Source organism: Leucoraja erinacea, chromosome 34 (assembly GCF_028641065.1).
Source record: "Leucoraja erinacea ecotype New England chromosome 34, Leri_hhj_1, whole genome shotgun sequence".
NCBI lineage: Eukaryota > Metazoa > Chordata > Chondrichthyes > Rajiformes > Rajidae > Leucoraja > Leucoraja erinaceus.
In genome coordinates, this window is record NC_073410.1 from 222,981 (window position 1) to 237,159 (window position 14,179).

Genomic DNA, 14,179 nt, shown 5'->3' on the forward strand with positions numbered 1-14,179 from the left:
AAATGATGTGGTTATAATCATGTGATGTGAAATTGATGAATGCACTGAAAATACAGGGAATAAGGGACAAAAATATGTTTGAAGAAAGGGGAGAGTAAATGGGAAAGGCCTCTGGGAAGGAATTTTGAGAAATTGTGTCTTCAAGTGAAGGGTTTGCATTAACATAGAAACATAGAAATTAGGTGCAGGAGTAGGCCATTTGGCCCTTCGAGCCTGCACCGCCAATCAATATGATCACGGCTGATCATCCAACTCAGTATCCCGTACCTGCCTTCTCTCCATACCCCCTGATCCCCTTAGCCACAAGGGCCACATCTAACTCCCTCTTAAATATAGCGCTGTTGCTGAGATAAGCAACCAACTAAATAGACAACTGGCTTCATGGAAGGATGCAGAGAGTGATGGTCGAAGGTTGATTTTCAGGTTGGAGGCCTGTGACTTGTGGTGTGCTTCAGGGATTGGTGCTGGGCCCATTGCTGTTTTGAATTTATATGAGTTAGTCTCGCACTTTGTGTCAGATTAGATCAATGATTTGGATAAGAATGTTCAAGGCATGATTAGTCAGTTTACTGATGACACTCAAGTGCATGGTATCATAGATAGCAAAGATGGTTATCAAGAATTGCAGCAGGTTCTTGATCAGCTGGACAAGTGAGCCGAGGAGTGGCTAATAGAGTTTAATGCAGATACTTGTGAGATGTTGCAGTTTGGGAAGTCATATCAGGGCAGGACCTACACAGTGAATGTAGGACTCTGGGGAATGTTGTAGAGCAAAGTGATATAGAAGTGCAGGTACATAGTTCCCTGAAAGTGGCATCACAGTTAGATTGGGTGGTCAAGAAGGCTTTCAGTATATTGGCTTTCTTTCATACCGATACTGAGTGTAGTCGATGCTGTAATATTATATTACAGTTGAACAATACGTTGATGAGGCCACATTTGGAGAATTGTATGTGGTTTAGGTCACCCTGCAATTGGAAGGATGTTGTTAAGCTGGTGCAGAGAAGATTTACAAGGATGTTGCCAGGACTTAAGGGTCCGAGCTATAGGGAGAGGTCAGGTGTGCTAGGACTTTATTTCTTTGAGCACAGGAGGCTGAGGGATGATCTTTATAGACGTGTATAAGATCATGAGGGGACTAGATGGGGTAAATGCACAGAAACGTTTACCCTAGCGAGGGAAATCAAGAACCAGAAGACATAGGTTTAAGGTGAGACAAGAAGGATTTAATATTGGGGTGAAACTTTTTCCACACAGGAAAAGCTGCCAGAGGAGATAGTTGAGGCAGGTACTACAACAACATTAAAAGGCATTTGGACAGGTACTTGGGTAGGGTAGGTTTAGAGGGATGCGGGCAGGTGGGACCAGTGTAGATGGTGCATGTTGGTCACTGGGCCGAAAGGCCTGTTTCCATGCTGAGTGACGCGTTGTGCTTTGAAATAAAATGTTCCCTTTCTCATTTGCAGTGGATGATTCAACAGCCCCATAAGATAGCGACGTTCTTTGGGTGCATCGGAAGAGATGCGTTTGGTGACATTTTGAAGAAGAAGGCTGAGGAAGCGCACGTGGATGCCCATTACTATGAGCAGACTGAACAACCAACGGGCACTTGTGCTGCCTGCATCACTGGGGACAACAGGTCAGCCAATCCTTTCAAGAAACTTGGTTTAAGGTTAGAATACTTGTTTTTATTTTTAAATCCAGAATCTAGTTAATAGATCGTCTGTGCATGTCTTGAAGTCTGTTTGTTTTGACATGGACCATGCCTGTTTGAGTCCGAGGTGAGACTGCTGTTGTTAACCACCCACAAAACACTGCATTCATATCAAAATTCCCAAGTAACACCAAATTGAGAAAGAAAGTAAATTAAAATGAAGACAATGATTGATAGCAGGGAAAAGCAGAAGTACTCATGGTCTTTGCTTTATGCCTGAAATTATGTATGAAAGTTTTTCCTTAATCTTTTGTGTTCACTGCTATATGACCAAAGAAAGCAATGTATTGCTGTTAATCCCAACATAACGTTTGATGTATCTGCAACTTAGCCTTCTCTGCTGCAGTGAGAATATAACAACATTCTGAACTTTTCTTTCAATTCTTCCGATTCTGGTAAAGTCTGCATTAATCTATGTTACCCCTTTCCCAGCATTTTAAATCCTTCCATAGAAACATAGAAATTAGGTGCAGGAGTAGGCCATTCGGCCCTTCGAGCCTGCACCGCCATTCAATATGATCATGGCTGATCATCCAACTCAATATCCCGTACCTGCCTTCTCTCCATACCCCCTGATCCCCTTAGCCACAAGGGCCACATCTAACTCCCTCTTAAATATAGCCAATGAACTGGCCTCGACTACCCTCTGTGGCAGAGAGTTCCAGAGATTCACCACTCTCTGTGTGAAAAAATGTTCTTCTCATCACAGTTTTAAAGGATTTCGCCCTTATCCTTAAGCTATGACCCCTTGTCCTGGACTTCCCCAACATCGGGAGCAATCTTCCTGCATCTAGCCTGTCCAACCCCTTAAGAATTTTGTAAGTGTAAATTTTGGTAACTTCCAAAAGTAGTATCCTGAGAAACCTCTTACTTCTCAATGATCCAGACATTGTAGCAGTGAAGATGTTTTGCAACCTTATCCATTAGTGCAGGAATTACTTTATTCACTCAGCATTTTACCTGAAGCCTTTTTGTATTGCAATTTTTCCCTACTTTATTTCAAAATGTAACACATTTTACATATTAAACTGCATCTTCCACCTTTCTCTCCATTCTCCCTTTCATTTTTGCCCAATTTTTGTCGTTTTAATTTAGAGCTTGAATCAGAAGGGACCATCTCTGACATCTCCCTACCGTTTCTAGATTTCACCGTCTCCATCACAGGAAACAGACTATTGACCGATATCTAACACAAACCTACAGACTTCCATAGCTATCTTGACTACACTTCTTCCCACCCTGCTTCCTGAAAAGACTATCCCCTACTCCCAATTCCTCTGTCTACGCCGCATTTGCGCCCAGGATGAGGTGTTCCATACCAGGGCATTGGAGAAGTCCTTATTCTTTAGGAAACATGGGGTTCCCCTCTTCCATTATAGACAAGGCTCTCACTAGGATCTCCTCGATATCCCGCAGTCCGCTCTTACTCCCCCTCCCCCCTTTCGTAACAAGGACAGAGTCCCCCTTGTCCTCACCTTCCACCCCATCAGCCGTCGCATGCAGCATATAATCCTCCAACATTTTCGCCACCTCCAACGGGATTCCACTACTGGCCACATCTTCCCATCTCCACCCCTTTCTGCTTTCCGCAGAGACCATTCCCTCTGAAACTCCCTGGTCAACTCGTCCCTTCCCACCCCTCCCCAGGTACTTTCACCTGCAACCGCAGGAGATGCAACACCTTTACCTCCCCCCTCGACTCCATCCAAGGACCCAAACAGTCTTTCCAGGTGAGGCAGAGGTTCACTTGCACCTCATCCAACCTCATCTACCGTATCTGCTGTTCCAGGCGTCAACTTCTCCACATCGGCGAGACCAAGCGCAGGCTCGGCGATTGTTTCACTGGACGCCTCCGCTCAGTCCATCTTAACCTACCTGAGCTCCCAGTGGCTCAGCATTTCAACTCCCCATCCCATTTCCAATCTGACCTTTCTGTCCTGGGCCTCCTCCATTGTCAGAGTGAGGCCCAGCGCAAATTGGAGGAACAGCACCTCATATTTCGCTTGGGTAGTTTACACCCCAGTGGTATGAACATTGACTTCTCTAACTTCAGATAACCCATGCTTTCTCTCTCCATCCTCTTCCCAGTTCTCCCACTAGTCTTACTGTATCTGACTACATTCTATCTCTCTCGCCCCCTCCTCTGACATCAATCTGAAGAAGGCTCTCGACCTGAAACATTGCCTTCTCTCCAGAGGTGCTGCCTCACCTGCTGAGTTACTCCAGCATTTTGTGTCTACCTTTGATTTAAACCAGCATCTGCAGTTCTTTCTTACACATTGAATCAGAAGGGTCTGTGCATCGATGCAAAGGTGAGATATGGAGAAAATTAGGTATGAAGTAATTAGGAAGACCTTCCACATCTGCCTCGGCAACATTAAAATTCCTGTGGAGGCTGTTTGTAAGAAATCAGGCTATCTGATGCTTAGTCATGATATGAATGCTGCTGATGTCCCATCTACTCTACAGTGCAGTTAACTCTGGCTACTTACTGAAACCATTAGAATTTTCTGGTAGCTAATTGTGCTTTGTGACCATTGTATCTGCATTTGAGACCTGTTTTGTACATATGTTCATATTTATGTATGTACCAATGGCACAAGTAGGAGAAGGGATGAGGTCCTGCAACATCGGACCCACTGACTCCACACTGACCATCGATCACCCGTTTGATGTAATGCCACTTTCTCATCCATTTCCCACACACTCGGGCAATTTTACAGAGGCCAATTAATTTACAAACCTGCACATCTTTGGGATGTGGGATGAAACCGGAGCACCTGAAGGAAACCCACGACGACACAGGGAAAGCATGTAAACTCCACAAAGAAAGTACATAGATCTGGATCGAACCCGGGTCCCTGATGCTGGAAGGCAGCAGGTCTACCAACTGCGGCAGTGTGCTACTTTAACAATGGCATTTAAGTTCCTGGATCATAGGGGGCATTTCTGGGAAAATCAGGGGAATTCAAGGCTAAATTGCATTTATTTTAATGCAAGTAATCTAGCTATTAGGTGAACTCCTAGGTTTAATTAGCATGGGGGTTTACAATATTACTGCCATCACTTAAAATGGCAGGCTGGTAACTTGATATTTCAGGGTGTCAAATTTTCAGGTGAGATACAGGCAGGAGGATTCATTGGACTGGACTTAGTCAGAGATCACATTACTTCAATAGTGAGGAAGGATATCCTAGACACTCATCAAACAAGGTCATATGGGTAGTGATTAGGCACTTTGCTGTGTATTATAGACCTCCCAACAGCCAAGGAAACAGAAGAACGATATGTAGGCAGATTATAGGTATGCAGTGTAATTAGGGTTACTGTACATGGATTTAGTTACCAAATATTAACTGGGATGGCCTTGGCATTAAAGGTTCATAAGGGGCAAAGTTTTAGAGGTGTGTCTCGCAGAGCACTTTGACGAGGGAAGGATTATTACTGGACTTCATCTTTGGGAATGTAGCTGGTCAATTGGCACGGCATCAGTAATTCAGTGTATTTTAACGTGGTTATGGATAGGGGTGGACCAGTAATTAAGGTCTCACAATGGAGAACTGGCAAAGGTAGTTTGGAGGCATCAATTTGCAGGTAAGCTTATAGCTGCACATAAGCATTTAAAAAATAAAATAAAATTTTAAAAAAGTGACAAGAGTTCAAAGCTAACATGTTCCTGTAGGTGTAAATCTAGGGATAATAAGTACAGGGAACCCTGGATGTTATGGGTTGGATGAAGAATGGAAAACAAAGCATGCGGCAAGTGGACAATGACAGGGAGGCTCATGGAGTACACAAAGGTCGTGAGCGGGCATGAAATATCACTGACAGGATTACAACATATCAAGGCATTCCCTCAGTAGATTAAGGGCACAGTTTAAGGTGAGAGGGGAAAGATTTACAAGGGAACTGATGGGGAATTTTTTCACATAGAGGGTGAACATACTTGAAACAAGCTGCCAAAGGAAGTGGTACAGGTAAGTACAATTAGAAGATTTAAAAGTCATTTCGACAGGTATATGGACAGAAACAATTTGGAGGGATTTAGCAAGGAACAGGCAAGTGGCACTCGCTTGCTTAGACAACTTGGTTGGCATGGATGAGTAGGGCCAAAGGGCCTTTTTCCAGGCTGTATAGCTCGATGAGCCTTATGGCAAAAGAACAATCATGGAATTAGAGGGCCTATCAGGGGGCAAAGGCAGAGATGCAGCTGAGATCTTAAATAAATATTTTGTACTGGTTCTCACAAACAGATTTTGTACTTAGAAAATTTAGTGAAGGGCTTGGTTAAAGTGTCCATAAATAAAAATAACCCTATGCAGCAGCAGCAGCAGCAGCCTTGAAGGTGAGTTAATCCCCAGGACTGTGTGGGGTTATCCCAAGTAGCTACAGGAGAGAAGGGCTGCTGGGGCTCTGGGTAACATGTTGAGAAACCCTTGCTTTCCCTCTCTCGCCATCCCTCCCCAAGCTAGTTCTCCGACTAGTTTTGCTGTCCTCCTGATTGTATGCCTCATTGTCACCTTCCCCATAGCTAACAATGATCCATTCTACATTTTCCACACCTTACCCTTCCATATCTCCATGTCTCCCTCTCCCCTGACTCTCAGTTGGAAGAAGGGTCTTAACCCAAAACGTCACCCATTCCTTCTCTCTGGAGATGCTACCTGTCCCGCTGAGTTACTCCAGCATTTTGTGTCGATCTAAGATGGTCATGAGGCAATCCAACAAGAACAAGAGAAGAACCTTCTTTATTAGAGAATGTGGGAGTCTGCCACAGAGAGTGGTGGAAATGAACAGGATAGCTGTATTTAGGAGGAGGCCACAAGTGCATATGAGGGAACAGGCCAGAGGATCATGCTGTTGGATATATCATGAGGAAATGCTGCTATAGTCCATGCATATAGGTCCATGTTAATTAGTCATCCTTTGGATATTGTGATTAGATCTTATGTCGATGTTTTGCATGTCAAATTTATTTGTATTTACAGTGTGAAAAGAATCAGCTAAATTATTTAATTTAACTGTTGTAGGTCTCTTGTTGCTAATTTAGCAGCTGCAAATTGTTACAAAAAGGAGAAGCACTTGGACAATAAGGAGAACTGGCAGCTGGTGGAAAAGGCCAAAGTGTATTATATTGCCGTATGTATGACTTTCATCATCAATTATCAGGAGATTTTCCTGTCAAATGCACATTCTTCAATGAAAATAGCGAACTATACCTGTCCTATTTTTATATCATCAATCTCAGTTTTAATGTTAACCAGTGTTTATCCTTTCAAGGTGGGCATTTCACATCAGTCGGTGATTACAGCAGCTGGATAACAAACCTTTTATCTCAGGCTCCTTAGTGCATAAGCTGTGGGATGTGAACATGTATACATCGGCTGGTCTACTGACCCTACCGCACCAGCTTATGAAACCGCCTACCCATCATTTCGCAACATCTCCAGTAAACCAGCAGCTTCATCATCCTGAAGCAACAAAAACATGTAAAACCTGAGCTCAAATATTCCTTGATTTCCACAGGAGAACGTATCCAGTGCAAGACCCTATTGCCCAGATGTACATTACTTGGCTTGAAGGGCCGAATGGCCTACTCCGGCACATATTGTCTATTGTGTTCATCCTTTGCCACAAATCTGCCACATTCTAGGTCCATCTCGAAAATGTGCATTGAATCAGTGAACTCCAGTCAGAAACATGTTCTGTCCATCAACAGGTCTCTGGAAACGGAAGATTTCCTGCGATGCTGCCTTTCCAAATATAGACATAAATAGGAAGAATGGTACCGTTTGAGCGGAGCGCATTCAGCCCATTGCCTGCATACTTGCTCTGAGAAATCCCCTGCCCTGCCACATGGTCCAGCAGGACCTTCCCCACATGTCCAGCTCCTTTAATGCACCTGTTGTATCTGCCTCCACTATTCCTGGGTGTATATTCTGGACCATAACCGCTCACTTCATAATAAAGATTGTTCTGCAGTACAATACATCAGGAAATTCCTTCTCTTGTGAAAGTTGCATATTGGTCCACATGATTTCAGTCCTTCCTGACCTGGCTGACTGAAATTACCTATCAATTTGAGTGTTCTCATTCCATTATGTTATATATCGTCAATTGGAGAGAGACAATTTCAATCAACTGAAAACAAATTTGATCTGAGTAAACTGGGATCACAGATTGGCTAGTAAAATTACAAATTGAATAATCTTATTCTATTTAAGATGGCGACCATTGAGATACAATCTGGGTATGTTTCCATGTTGGAGAAGGAGGCTCCCAACACTCTGCAAGTCAAAGGCCAACATCAGCAGATCAAGCAGCATCTGCGGAGGCAAAGATGAGCCCCAGAGCTGAACAGCATGGAAATAGGCTCCTTGCCCCAACTCATCCATATGAGTAGCGTTGGCAGGTGAATTTCTTGGTGCTGAGTGGTTCACATGTCTATTCTAATTTATACATTTGAACTTCAGAACCACCTCCATTTGTTTGCTTTGAATCTGGCTGGTGCACTTGAATATTCAAATCAGCCTCTGGTTTGTTCACAAAAAAGTGTTCATCGAAGCTGCATGGTCACACTGGGAGATGGAAAATAAGTGAATGTTGAGTAGCCCAAAGCTGTCAAAGCAAGTGAGTGGTTGGTTGTTGGAAAACAGACATCCGTTAAATATTGAAGGTAGACAAAAATGCTGGAGAAACTCAGCGGGTGAGGCAGCATCTATGGAGCGAACGAATAGGTGACGTTTTGGGTCGAGACCCTTCTTCCGTTAAATATTAAAATGTTTACCTTGTTATTGCTACTCAACAGCATTACAACTGTCTGTGGGGAAAAAATACCATTCTTAGCTTGTTATTTTTCAATTATTTGCTTCTTTTGAAATGAAAGTACTGTGCAAGGTTAGCATCTTGAGCTTAATTTCCCAGCCATCTGCTAATTATCCAATCATTATGTTCCTTTGTAACATATGGTTCAAGTTCTGTTTCAGCGAGGTACTGTCAAATGATGTCGGTGAAACTAATACAGCACAATAATGTAAATAATTATATATAACCTCCAAGTGTCATGAATGTATTTGAACATGTTCTAAAGATAGTCTCTGGCACATCTGGCAAATACAAGCTGTACGTAGTCCTAGTTTTGAAGCTGGTCTATTTGATTGTATGTTCTTGTGCTCCTTCACTGCAGCAGATCTACTTGATCATTGAGAACAGAGCAGCTGGTGTTAAGTGTGACAATTGATTATACAGTTAGAGAGTCCATTGAAAATGATGTTTCAGTTTATTTCAGCTAGAGGACCACAGTGTCAATGTTTTATACAGCCGTTAATACATCTGTGTTCAGGGCAATCTTAATCGATTCTGCTATCTACAGTGGGGGTGAGGGGGGGAGCATTGGCACTCAAAACTGTTAGTTATAAATAAAAAAGATTAGAATGTGTGCATGCATTGGTAGCTCGTAAGTCCTTCACTCTATACCCATATAGTCTTGCAGATAAGCCGGCATTGCAGGATCTTTTAGCATAATTTAGGATAAAGTAGCTTTGTACATAGGAAAATAAAATCATTTAAGTTTTGCAATAAAGTATTAATGTTGATATTTGTCTTCGTCACTCTGCAATGTCACCTATCTGCAAAAATATCCAGAATTCGTTGTCTCCTATTATTTTGTAGGAAGATATTTATTTTGGAATATGTAGTTGTGCTACCCTCAGAATTGTTTCTAAATGTTTTATTGGATCAATGAATGAATGAAGGCAGCCACATTGGTTTCATGTTCTCAAATCTGCTTACAGAATGAACTCCTTTAGGGAGATGATTTATGCAGCTTGGCAGCAACGCCTGGTCCTACATCATGTGATGGTGAAACTGCATTATTAGACCAGTTATTTGGCCAATCCCAGCAATCGCTCAGGCAGTGGTGATGCTGCTTCACAAGATAAAATGTTGAACTAGAGCCAAAAGTGCAGTACAGACTGTTGCCAGGGAACTCGTCAGAAGCAATTAATGAAAAAGCTGAAATAAAAAGGAGAGAGATTGCATGTTTCAGGATCATAATTGATATCATAAGTACAGTATATTCATTATAATGGCCAATTTTACAGTTGAATTTTAAGAGGTTAGGTTGTTATTCATCTTCTGTCAGAATGTGCTCCTCCCCCACCCCATGTGCTCACGTAATCTGTGCAGCACTGCAAGCTCGAACCATCCAGCAGTAAGCCTCGTCATTTGATGCATTTCTCTTCTTCCACTTTGAATTAACATTTTATGTTCCAAATTCACACACATTTTTCTAATTGTATCAATTCACTCTGAGATTTGATGGAATAAAATATGTCCATGTGAAGTATTATTCTTTAAAGATTGTCTTTTTCAACTTTGGCACTGTTTTACATTACCTCCATCATTTCAAACCTTCATGTGCCTGCATTTCCCAAGTAACTTGTATAACATACCACGCTTCATACAATGCGCTTTGTGGGATATACGCTGGAGTTCATTAACCTGGGAATAATACAGGCCACCAATTCAATAGCATAAAATACAATCATATTTTCTATTATTTTAAAACTGTGGTTGCTCTTTTAAGTAGTTCTTGGCAAACTGTAACCTGGCCATCCTATTTTTGCGGCTAACCAGTGGTTTGCATCTTGCAATGAAGCCTCTATTTCTGTTCATGATGTCTTCTGCAGACAGTGGTCAGTGACAAATCCATACCTGACTCCTGAAGAGTGTTTCGGATCTGGCGGACAGGTGTTTGGGGATTTTTCTTTTATAGAGAGAATTCTTCATTCATCAGCTGTGGAGGTCTTCCTTGGCCTGCCAATCCCTTTGCGATTAGCAAGCTCACCGGTGCTCTCTTTCTTCTTAATTATGTTCAAAACAGTTGATTTTGGTAAGAATAAGGTTTGGCTGATGTCTCTAACAGTTTTATTCTTGTTTCTCATAATGGCTTCTTTGACTTTCATTGGCACAACGTTGGTCCTCATGTTGCTAAACAACAATAAAAGCTTACAAAGGTGATGGAAAGACTGGAAGAAAGACTAGGTGCTGAGAGCTCTCTTATACCTACTTAAGGAGGCATTTAAACATTTATTTACTCCAGCGATGTTGTCTGACCCGCTGAGTTACTCCAACTTTTTGTGTCTATCCCCACTGATGTTGCCTGACCTACTGAATTACTCCAACATTGTGTTTTGCTCAAAATACCAGCATTTGCAGTTCTTCATATCTCAGTGCAACATGTTTTCTTCATCATTGATACAATCTTTCATTTGGAGTCTGTGATAATTGTTCACCGCTGTCTGTAGGCTGCATGTGAACATATTTGAAAGCGATGGTGAAGCCTAGTTTGAACTTAAATTTGTCCGTGTTTTACCTCCAACATATGTCATTATATTAGACTTTATAACTATTTCTTTCATCAGAGACCAGATCATAACTATCCTTCAAACTATTACCTTGCTTGGGATCATTGCAGTTTGGAGTAATGACCCCAATAATGAGAGCTGGTGCACTTTTTCAAATGATCAATGCTCATTTTATTTCCCTTTGGTCTGATAGAAGGAAGTTGGTTACAATTAAGGACACAGAATGAACAAGCAAGATCTTGTTTTAATTCAAGACCTCTCAGTAATTGCTGCTGCCATGACTGGGATCTCCCAAGTGGATAAGGCAGCAATTGAAGTAGCCAGCACGGAATGCCTTAGTAACATGTTTTGCTGGTTATGTTGACTGGGGAGAAATCTATTCCCATTGTAACAATTTTTGTAATATAAGATGTTTTGAGATACTATCGTGTTCAAAGTAACTGAAATTTAGAGCAAATCATCTCTAATATGACTTTCTTTTTATAAATGTAACTTAATGCATAGGAGGTATTTGAAATGATTTACCACTTCAGCGAAATAACATTGAAGTGCACACTTAACTTTTCGTACAATTGCTTTTTATATATTTTTGTAGCTAATAGTGTCATGAATTGTAAATGAGAATCACAATGAGGTACACTTAAAACTAAATATTTGCATTACAGCAAATATTTAATCACCCACATCTTTTAGAATTATTCATAGCAAATGGGGATAAAAAAACCAAAGCAATCATTTCAGGTCAGTGGTTAGCAGATGATGAATGATTTTTTTAAGCAACTAGTGAGGGCTGCTGGCAACCGAGCGAGTTTCAAATATCTTCCTGCATGTGGTTGTTATTTTATCAGTATTTTAAAAAAAGCATGCTTGCAGACTGTTGCATGAGTCTCTGTACAGTTTGTTCTTTATGGCTTAAGGTCATTTATTAGAGCTACAAATGCAATATGGCTGGAAGTAATTTTGATTGGCAAAAGTGTGAGCCCAAAATGCCACATTTGCGGTTTAATCAGCTTCATAAATTGGTCACTTTAAAGCCAAAGTTTGTATTTTACATTTCTCAAATGTTTGTTTTTAATCTTTCACCTTAATCTTCTGGCAGAAGAACATTTTCCTGAGAGATATTGCATTTTTATTGGTGAATAAGAATAACAACTAAGAAATCTGCAGGTTAATACCAGTCCGAGTCATTCTGCACGGAAAAATACGACAACGTTTCTTCCAATTATGGACACAGAGACCTAAGTCAATATTCAGCCCTCATTTTGATCAATTTCAGCTGTACATCAACGCTCCAGAATGGACACTCCGAGTTCTTCCAACAGTTTGTTTTTTGTCAAAAGAGAAGTCCATCTTGTCAGGAGGGAAATTTCCAGCACTTTTTGTTTTTATTTCAGATTCCCACAGTCAGCAAAGTTCTACTTTTGCATTAGATAATTCATTGTTATTCTCGTCCAGAGTACACAGCTGCTGTTCGTTCCAATGATTCTGGTGGAAGACCACTGACCTGGAACATTACTCTTTCATTCCCCATAGATGTTATCAATTGTTGAGTATATTATTTCTCTTTTTTATTAAACAGCCCTCATTTAAACCCATTTCAGCTGTACATCAACGCCACAGAGCAGGCACTGATTGTATACTTTCACAGCCTTCTTCACAATCTACGACTCCAGCAATCTTGGTGTCATCTGCTAACTTACTAACCAACCTGTCTACGTTTTGTATATATCACAAACAGCAGAGGTCCCCGCACCGATCCCTGCAGAACTCCACTGGTCACAGTGTGCGCAGTAATGAATCAGAACCTACATTTGTAAACAATTTGCACCTGCACGATCCTCTAGCTACACAATTTACAGCTTTCTAATCCTTTTGTCTCACACCTTGTGTGTGTTCATCTCTGACGTTTGTCTAACTATCTGCTTATAAAAAAAACTCTCCTTGCCTGTGTTCATCTGTGACCTACGGTTTGCCCTGCCCCTCCATTCTCCTCCCCCCCCCCCCCCCCCCCCCCCCCCCCCACTGGCGAGTATTCGATAGAACAATTTCCAGGAGGGAAATCGTCAAAAGAGGTTCAATCAAAAAGCTTCTCACTGTACCTCGGTACATGTGACAATAAGCTAAATGACAACTGAAAGAAAAACTAAAACTGATGTGTTATACATAGAACTGTTAATTTGTGTAAATTTGTGTAACATTTAATCCTTAGACTATGTTTTCACATGATTTTTCATTTTAGAATGAGGTATGATTTTGGATCAACGTAACAAATTGGGTGAATATATCTGGCATTATTTTAAAATAAAGGTACTATGAAAATGACAGGCAAAAGAATAAATTGGAAAACCAGTGATTAAATTGTCAGGTACATCACACTGAAAAAGCAATTGCCATTAGGTGTGCTAACAGCCACAGAACATATTTACCAGCAATAAAATAGATTTAAAACAATTTTCAGCTGATCTTTTATAAATTTATAATTATTTGTGATGGCTTCTCGGTTAATTATTTTTAACCATTGATTTAAGAACTGACAACTGCTGTGTAAATAACAGAAATGTGTTGGCTGAAATGTTCTCATAATGCGAATATTCCAGTCAGTGGAATAAATATAAGATAAGTCATAATGAATTCTCAAACTATTGCAAACAATGTTTATCAAAAGGGTTTTAATATTTATTTGGAGCAAAATGTCCTAATGCTGGCACTAGTGCAGGTTGCAATATTGCTGCTCAGGCAACTTTACACTGGGCAATGGATCTTGAGAATTTTAGCTGCCTGCTGAATCAATGTTTGGCCATTGTCATGTTATGTTTGTGATAATAACAAACCTTACACCACGATAAAGGTCCATAGACTTTATTAACGACATGGCATAGATAACTTCATGCTAGCACGTTTCTCTAATTCTAAGGGAAACAGGCAGGGAGGATTACTGTAAAAGCAAGTGGGCTTATCTACAAAAGCATGACATAACACGAGTGTCACTGATCTACAGCCTTGTATGATGATTAAATGAGAAATCAAACAAAATTCAATTCTGCGATTTGAAATCTTTTTATATTTTGATTAAATGATAATAATTCCTCCTGATCAC

The 14,179-nt window shown here is 40.9% G+C and overlaps 1 protein-coding gene across 5 annotated transcripts in view; it reads left to right on the plus strand.

Moving 5' to 3' along the window:
• Window positions 1–14,179, plus strand: part of LOC129712854 (adenosine kinase-like) — a 75,987-nt gene that overhangs the window by 47,104 nt on the left and 14,704 nt on the right. For 3 of the 5 annotated variants that reach the window (XM_055661582.1, XM_055661577.1, XM_055661580.1), the window contains exons 5-6: window positions 1,467–1,672; window positions 6,745–6,853. In XM_055661582.1, the coding sequence (XP_055517557.1) occupies window positions 1,467–1,672; window positions 6,745–6,853 (315 nt within the window). The remainder of the gene's footprint in view (window positions 1–1,466; window positions 1,673–6,744; window positions 6,854–14,179) is intronic. The other 2 variants (XM_055661578.1, XM_055661581.1) reach the window with 1 other exon arrangement.